Raw genomic sequence first — 9,146 nt, 5'->3', positions numbered from 1 at the left:
TGGTGAGCTTGAATCTAAGTGAGCCTGGCTGAGTATAGTTCTGTTGAGTCTGAGTCCCAATGATACCGGATGAGTATAACTTTGGTGAGTCGGAGTTTGGGCGAGCTCTAAGCAAAAAAACACAAGTTGTGAGTGAGTCTAAGTGAGCTGTCTATTTTTCCGGCCTATTGTCAAGCGCCTAAAGCAAAGCAGTGTGGCACGCTTTGATAATATACGAATGGCACTAGACAATCAGTGTTGTAATCTAAGCTCGTGGTTCAAGCAAATGGTTCATTTGAAATTGTAGAAAACAGAAGGTAAGAGAAGATCGTAGCATTTTCAGCGTGATGGTGAGGGAGGACGGGTAAAGCTCTTTTTGCTGAGGGGTTGCGAGTGCAGATCATTTTTGTAGGTGAGGACAAGGGAGGGCGATCAAATTTTAAACGTGAGGGTGAGGTGAGGAATACAAAGAAACGAGGGAATTGGCCTACCTCTGGCTATAGAAGTCCTGTATTCAAACCCTGCTTTCAGACAGTTTCGTTAATGTTTCTTTAATTATTTATAATGTCATACTTCGTTGAAAATCATGAGTTTGCAAAGCCGTTTTAAGCCAAAAGGACGAAGTTTAGACAATTCCATGTACTAAACATCATGCCCATGTTGGCTGAATGGTCCTGCTTGCAACTCCCATAAACACTTAAGCCCCCTGAATAAAACCAAAGGTAGTGACATACTTTTATCTTGCCGCCACAGATGCTGCGAGGAGGATGAAAAGAGGCAGGAGAGAAAGAATGCGTCTCCCAACTGAACTTAACGTTGCATCGCAAACAGCTAAGACGAACCACAAAAAGATAGACACGACAAACACTGACGCTGCAGTCGTGTCTATCTTTTTGTGGTTCGTCTTAGGTGTTTGCGCTGTAACCTTAAGTTCAGAATTATGTACCGACTAGGCCCAAATGAAGTTTTAAAGTGTTCCTGAATATATTTTTTTGAAGTGTTCCTTGAATATACTAGATCTTTGGAAAATGGCACAGGTGTTAAATTCTGGAAAGGCAATTCTTTCATGGTCATTTTGTTTGAAAGCCTAGTAGTACAACACTGGGGACTAAAATCTTTCAGAATATTAAACCTACTTAATTTAAGCCGGTATCCACACACCTTTATGATCTGAAATAGAACTCATGATAGAAATGCTGGAAATAACGAAATTTGTGGAAATTATAGCAACCAGCAAGAAAATATACATATAATACAGATTAAGCTGGCCACTATAGATACTGTGTTGGCAATAAAGAAATGTACTAGGTTCTAGTGACATGCAAATGTTTAGGTATTTAGATCTTTCTGAAGCGTTGAATAGATTTGCTGTTCCTGATACACTGTCACTATGTACCTTGCAACCTTTTCACAAATAATAAGCTACACTTACCTGAATGTACATGTATGGAAAGTCGCCGCCTATCATAAATTCTTAAAAGGCAGGTCCTTCATGGTCATATTGTTTGAAATCCTAGCACAAACAAAAAACATTTGTTTCCTAAAACTCTTGGAACATTAAAAACTATTTCACTTGTATTGAATACAGTTTCAAAAGCCACTATCTACCTACACACCCTTACTCCACACTATAACACAATAGATATGGCGGTGATGGACGCACGAAAGACTGGCCGTCTGCTATTGCCAGGCACGATGGAAACTATGCTGGTGATAATGGTACAAGTATGTTGAAATATACGCAGTCTGATGGCAAGATAATTATAATGGAAATAGTAGTGGCAATAATAGTGCCAGACCTTTCGAACTACCATTGCCAGGAAAGAAGTATTTGATGGTAGTACTACAATCATGGAAAACTTTCCGCGACAATAAAGGGAAAGCTACAGGGGTAGATCTTCTGCAATTGTGCAATTGTGCCACGAATTCCAGTAGCGTTTGACGGTACTTTTGATTTCTTGCAACAGATACCGAATTGGCGCAGCTTCCAAGTGTGACGATTTCGCATTTGCCTAAACGCGGAAAGAAAAGGCAGAAAAACGAGCCAAATTCTACCCTAGAGACCGTATTTTGTCTTATTCTGCCCTTGTAAATAAGAATGTTCTTCTCTTCCTCAGCTTAAACTAATGCTAATGAGAATGTGGGACTCCCTTCAAGAGTGCTCCAAGCTGTAGGTGCTTTGCCTTCCCTGCAACAAAACATTGGCTGCGTGTATATAAGATCACATGGTGTGGATGTTACATGTCTATTAACCTCAGTGGGAACTGGAATTCCCCTGGTGTAATCCCGACAGAGAAGCGTCAAGCTTCACGTCTGCTCCTAGTCTTGAGATATTTGATCGACAACACGTGTGGATCAACTGGACATAGGTAATCGTCTCAAGATATGCATATACATGCACACTTTGTGCCACCTAAGGCATAATCGGACCCTCTCAAGTACCCATTCATGCTGAACAAAGGACCCCTAGTGACTCTGAAATGTCAGTTACCGTACCTGGTTGCTTTCTTTGAACCTTAGGCGAGTGCTTTTGTTTTGACCATGCACTATCCTTGCCCGACAAGCTTTCGTCAAACATTGGACGACCTGGGTTATGGAGATCCACTCACGTCGAGAGCACAGTGGTGAGAAGGCAAGTCCAAAAAAGACTCCAGAGGCTCAGTCTCTTCGCAACAGAGAGGAGGCTGGCCCCCTCATTGTTGTCATTTATTTTCTTGCTGTACACTAACTTTTTTTTTAAACACTTTGGATTTGGTGCACCACCAAAAGAAAAAAAAAAGGGAGGGAAAGCAGAGCGAGACATTTCATTTACATACACACACACAAAAGAAGCATTTCTTGGTGCGTAGCTTCGACGCATTTAGTAAAAATAAGGCAACTACACCAGCATCCCTGCTTTCTCCCCTCTGTAGTTGCAATATATATATAGACAATTTTTTCATAAATACGTTGCGAGTTGGCCCACTTACACGAGACATGATGGATTCTTCGGATTTTTGGAAAGGGTCTAAAAAACATGCATTGTCCTCCCCTGTCGGGTTATTTTTCTCTTGAATCAGCATAACTGTAGTTCACGAGCTGTTGCATTGTGTTCTGCAATGTTTTTATTTTCCAAAGGAGCACGCCAACTTGAGTTTGTATTTATTCTGACTGAAACCCAACTCAATGTGAAACATGCCGAGCGCTGCATATAGGAATGGCTGCAATTCCAGCATGGCTATCACACGAGCCATCAAACAGCAAGGTACGATAACCTCAGCCAGCGAAATACGGTCTAGTGTATGACCTTTTCGAGAACTAGAAAAAAAAAAAGGAAACGAAAGATAACGAATTATGCATTCTGCAACGTTGTGATACTAATAAGCTCCGTTATTCCTGTTCAGAAAGAGAAATAAAGCATTACCAGAGATACAAAATGCCCACCTGTTTCCTTTTTTCAAATAGTATAAATATATGTACACCGCCAAAAGCTGTGCACTCCCGCAAGCGACAAAACGTCACGAAGGGGAGACAGTAACAGATGCGTTCCAGCAGATCCTTAGTTACTTTTTTTTTGTCAAAAGTCTCGTAACACGAGCGAAAATGATAAAAAAAAAAGCATGGCAAAGAATTTTCGCTACAGCCACCGCATACTCTGTGAGGAGGTAACAGTTCGCAATGCCAGATTCCCACAACTCGCATTATGAAATAATAAATATCTGCAAAAAAAAAAGAATTGCAAAAAGAAATTTGCTGAGGCATATACTACTCTGTGTACATTACCGGCCAACCACGTGTGAAAGCAGAAAATGAACTACGACGCACCACGTATTCACGATACGAGTGCATATCACAAATTTCAACACAAGCGAGAAAAAAATTGAAAGGAAAAAAAAAAATGACTGCCGCTTGGAAGCGACAGAGAAATTGACAATGTCCTGTTTGTATACAGCAAGCCTGTTGCGCCTGAGAAAAAGGGAGTCCCACCTTTTTATCTTTTTTTTACCCCCAGCAGTTATTACATGATATTTACACGTACACACATGCGCACACTTGGCAAACAAACAAGCAAAAAACAAAACAAAAAACATGCTCCCCGATGTTTCTATGTACATTATGAACACTCAGAATGTACACACACGCACACGGTCGCAGAATTTTCGCACCTTGTGTCTTTTTCCACTCTCACACTTCCCCTCACTTCCACTACTGTAGGCAAACTATGGTACAAAAACGAGACACACACATGTACATACGCACGCACACAGTTTTTCTTTTTCCTCTTTTTAAAAACCTATGTACAAGCACGCACGCGCACAAGACATTTACACTTTCCTCTTCTTTCACTTTCTCTTCCTCCTCTCATTTTTGACTTGACACACTGGCGCCCTTCGCCATGGGGGCGAGAGGCAAATGGAAGTAGTCCATGTGAAAGCTCAACGTGCCGCTCAGCAGCACAATCATAAACGTTTGAAAAAAAATTAAGGAAAAAGAAAATGAAGAGGAAAAACGGAAGAAACATCACTATGGTTTTGCACATTCTCCACGGCCATCACACGATGTAGCAGGGGGAGGGGGGGGGGAGGGCAGGATGGGTCAGGCACGGAGGCGGGCAAGGCCGTCGGTGTATTAAACGAATAAATAAGAAAAGGACTGGCACTACCCTCGAACTCTTTGCACAGAGCCACTGAATTCGTTGTACGAATAGCCGTCGCATACTGTCAGCTGACCCTCCATTCGTGTGTGTTTGATTTGGGAAGAGCGCACGAAAATGTATTCGACTGGAAAGCACACGACAACGATCTCACTAGTGGACAAGCAGTTGGTGCCTAGGCTGTCCGTGAACGGCACATGGAAATTATTTTCCCAGGCTCACTGTTACACCGAAGGTACAGAATTGAAAGGTCAACCTAATGCAATGTTTCTCAGGTGGACCATTTAAAGGTGGTTCAGGCTAACGTAACACGGCGGCTCTGTCTAGGCAGATTTATGTCCCGAAAAAGTGCTGCTGCGACGCCTGTTCATTTCAGTAGAGACTTCTCAGAGATTCTCGGCAAAAATCCAGCAGCTAAGGTCGCTGTTCTCGCCTGTCCTCCACGTACGATTGCGACCCCTTCACTTTTGGTCAAAAAAATATATAATTGTCCATTAAAGCACACAATTGTGTCTTCATTCTTTAAACGACTCATCTACCTTTCTTTCTTTCCCTTGCAAGTAAGCTAGGACAGCTTACTGGTTTAGATGCAAGTGCCCTGGAAGAAACACACTGCCGTTTACAGGCAGCTCCCACTGCCCGCACTGCAGCTCCCGACCTTGCCCGCTCCTGCTTGCCCCGACAGGAGAAAAGCAATATTTCGTGTCCCCACCCGCCATTGAGGAGCCCCCCTGCCACCACTACCTTAGCTGCCCTTCTGCCTTGTGATTGGCCAGTTCTCTCCTCTCCTTGGCATAGAGTGCCATATCATGGTGCGCGCCGTGGTCGACGAGCGAGCCCATCTTGTGGTTGAGAGAGGACAGTCCGTGCGGGGGTGGACCACTGTTAGGTCCCCCTGCGCCCCCTCCGCTGCCGCAGGGGATGAGCGGGGGAGGCACGGCACCCTCGGGGCGGGACCCAGGGGGTGCGGCCGAGGTGGGCCCGTTCTTGGCACTAGCCCGGCTGGATGCTGCCAGCCCCGCAAGGCCCCCGAGGTAGGGGCTCGGGGGACCCAGCTGTGAGAAGAGGCTAGAGAAGGCTGCTGGGTCTGCGGACCTTAGGGGAGGGGCGGCCAGCTTGCTCTGCAGCTCTCGCTCGAGTGCCAATCGATCCAGCTCTGAGATGTCGCGGAATCGGTCGTGGAAGGCGACCATGGGATTGAGTAGGCGGTAACGCTCCCGGTCGAGTTCACTGCGGGTGGCTGGGTGGTGAAAGTCGAGCAATGTTCGGTAAGGGTCACTACCGGGGCCACCCAGTGGCGGGGCCGCGGCTGCAGCCGCAACGTTCCAGAAGGCAGCCCTCTCCGCGGCACCCAGATTGAGAAAGTGGGCATTCCTGAAGTCGTCCGAAGACGGAACGGGTGGCACAGCGGCGGGTGGAGGTGCTGGCCGCTTCCGTTCTGGCTCGTCGGGTTCGCGCCGCTCTTCTTTTACCCTCACTTCGACCTTGGGAGGTGGCGGTGGTTCGTAGGGACCCTCGACCTTGGGAGCTCGGGCGGGCGACCGTGTTGGGGGTTCCCGAAGGCTCCACTCAGTCGGGCGTGAGTGGGGCTCTCGGTCTCGGATGAGTTGGTGGTGGCTGTTACTCGTTGCTCGTGCGTCCATGTAGTCCCCGTTTCGTAGAATTCCTTCTGATAGATTGTGGTGCAAGTGTAGCCGGTTCTCCCGATCCCTGCAGGATACAATGTAAGAGGTCAGCTATTGCACTTCTGAGGGCATGGAACATTCAAAAAGATATTAGAGAAATAGACTGAGACAAAATACAAGTAACCGAAAAGTAATTTACCTTTCTCGTTGTCTTTCTTCCTGGGCCTTCTTTTCCCTAAAGAGAAACAAGAATTCATCAGTTGTGCTCTAAGCAGTGACAAGAAATTACCATTCCCAGCTAAAGCAGCAGTATCTTCAAACAGGCAACAGATTTCCTTCACAATCCTCATTAAAATATGGCCCTAAATCTTGAATAAAAACTACAGAAATGAGTCAATGTCTTCCTTTAGGATTAAAAGAATAATGAGGCAACATTAATCAGAGTGCTTAGTTTTCTTGGCATCAACAATTACTGAGCATAGCACATCTTTTTTCTATGGTAGCCTGGAATGAGAGCATAGCTATGTTAAGTATTGCATTTCCTGCACAATAGATCTTTTATTTGCAGGGTGTCTACCAAGTTGACATTTCCAAATTCCCTGATTTTTCCAGGTTTTCCCTGAGCACCTTTGCAAAATTCCCTGAATGAGCCAGAACTTTGTTTTAATATGTCAAGACAGGCTGACACCATGTTGCACGAATGCTGTCACTCTCTAGTAAGCATGCTGAAACAAAAAAGTAACAATCCAATTTGAATAGTAAGAAGTAATATCTATTTTATTTAAAAACAAAACAGAAGGACGGTGTTAGTAAAATGCACAGCGAAAGAAGTGGTAAAACCTATTCCAAATTGAGACGAACATTTTCAAATACGAATGAAAAGGAGATGCATACATGAGCAAATATTTTTGAATATGAGATATTTCTATCAACTGATAGCAAGCTCATCGGTATGAGGCCTGAACTTTGTCACAATCAAGATTCTCTCTCTGCAGCTGGGAAGTCAACCTCAACAGTCCTGACATACTCTCAGCCCATACACAACATTTGGGTGTTGGGTTTCACTGCTTTAAAGAGTTAATTCTGGTTTGGATGAGGGACACCTGCATCTCGGCATCAGCTAACACTGTTTTTTGAGCTCAAGCTCCTTCAAAGAGGCGGCGGCACGCTTCCTGCCTTAGTTCGTCGGTCCTTTCGGTTCTCATCCTCCTTCTGCCACCACCCTTTCACCCCATGGATCATTTGAAGCATCCTCTTGGTCAGTTGTACAGTCAACGTCCCATTTTCGGACTCGCTAGGGGCCGCAAAAACATCCGAAAAATATGGCTATCCGAAAAAAAAAATTAATGCATGTCTTTAACTGCTCTTAAGGGCTAAAATTGCCACAAGCACGTCCGAAAAAACTCTTAAAGCCTGTCAGCACACTTATTATGCATATCGGTGCTCGCACTTTGACATGAGACGGGGGTGCACGCGTGTATAATTAACGAATGCATACTGTGTCCCGTGACAATTGCTCCTTCCCACCCTTGTTATGCTTCACTGCCTAGCACTACTGCACTGAGGCGAAACTAACTTTCGGTGACTGGCATTACGCAACGCACTGTGCTCCGCGAGCTTCGAAGCCAATCGCGAGGATTACAAAGGCGGAGTCGGTGCCATTGCAGACATCGGCGAATTCTTTCAATGAAAAACACGGCACCGCAGGGCAAGAAGCTTAATAGCGAACGTAGAAGCAGCTAGGCTTAACGTTACCGCGGTAGTGGCTACGGCTGCCAGCGGATCTGCGTGCGAGAGTGCCAGTTCGAGGCGGCGAGATGATAAAAATGGCGGCGGTGGTGGCTTCGATTATTGCCATTTCAGACCTGCAGTCAGGGCAATACACATTGACTATATGGAATACGTGATGGTGCCGTAAAGTCGTGCGAATTATTGGGCACGTTCGAAAAATCTGGCATCTGGAAAATCGGTCGTTAACTACTCTGGCAATACATCGTGCCGATGACACGGCGTCAATGACGATTCTTTGCGATTCCTCTTTTAGCGGAGCCAGCATTAACACGACTTTCGTTTCCTTTCAGTAAAGTTACAGGTAATTTTCCCTGATAGAAGCACAAATTCCCTGAGTTTTCCCTGAGTATTTCCAGACTATTCAAATTCCCTGAGAATTCCCGGTTTTCCCGGTTTTCCCGGTCGGTAGACACCCTGATTTGCATGAATCCTTATTGTGGAATGTAAGCCATACACGAAAGTGCAAAGTGTGACCATTAAGCAAAGTATGACCCACTAGTAAAATGAAAGTGAAAATCTCATTAGTATTCAGGGGAACATAACTTCTCTATTTCTTCAGCTTCAGAGGGAAAAAAGCACTTGATTCTATTAAACAGACATCCTATGTATAAAAGATATTTTCCAGACCGTCACATGTGAACTAACGTGCTATCAGTCCTGGTATACTAATTTGATGTTTCCATTAATTAATAATAGCAGACCACACTTTAGATCCTTATTCCAAGGTACACAAGTTACTGATAGCTGGCAACATTCTTGTTACGTAATGTGAGTAGCCTTGGAGCATCGCACAAAATTTGTAAGCACGTTTGTCTTAAATTTTCTGACATTCTAAGTTCGATTTGAAATTTGCCTTTCTATTTCCTTGCTTCGATTCGATACTCAATTTAAAACCTGCTATTCGATATTCACACACTCCTAATTATTTTAATGGCTTACTGAATTGCTAATGCAATGAGAAATGCCAAAGTGGAAGTTTCCTTGTTTATTTTCACTGTATCTGGTACCCTAATACATTTTGCGAGTTGTTGCAGTTTGCAGTTCGCCCACATCAAAACGTTGGCATAGTAAGCTGGAATCCCAAGGCTTATTGCCAATATGAACTGAGAAACAGGAGA

At 44.6% G+C, this 9,146-nt stretch overlaps 1 protein-coding gene across 5 annotated transcripts in view; it reads right to left on the bottom strand.

The window, feature by feature from the left end:
* Positions 1–2,637: 2,637 nt before the first annotated feature.
* Positions 2,638–9,146, bottom strand: part of LOC139056115 (autism susceptibility gene 2 protein-like) — a 444,462-nt gene continuing 437,953 nt past the window's right edge. For all 5 annotated transcript variants that reach the window (XM_070534006.1, XM_070534008.1, XM_070534007.1 and 2 more), the window contains 2 exons: positions 6,437–6,472; positions 2,638–6,322 (listed from right to left, as the gene is read on the bottom strand). In XM_070534006.1, coding sequence (XP_070390107.1) covers positions 5,353–6,322; positions 6,437–6,472 — 1,006 coding nt within the window. In that variant the 3' untranslated portion in view covers positions 2,638–5,352. The remainder of the gene's footprint in view (positions 6,323–6,436; positions 6,473–9,146) is intronic.

The sequence above is a fragment of the Dermacentor albipictus genome, chromosome 2, assembly GCF_038994185.2.
Source record: "Dermacentor albipictus isolate Rhodes 1998 colony chromosome 2, USDA_Dalb.pri_finalv2, whole genome shotgun sequence".
NCBI classification, from domain to species: Eukaryota; Metazoa; Arthropoda; class Arachnida; order Ixodida; family Ixodidae; genus Dermacentor; species Dermacentor albipictus.
Note: the sequence above shows the minus strand (reverse complement) of the source record. Positions and strands in the feature narration are given on the sequence as shown.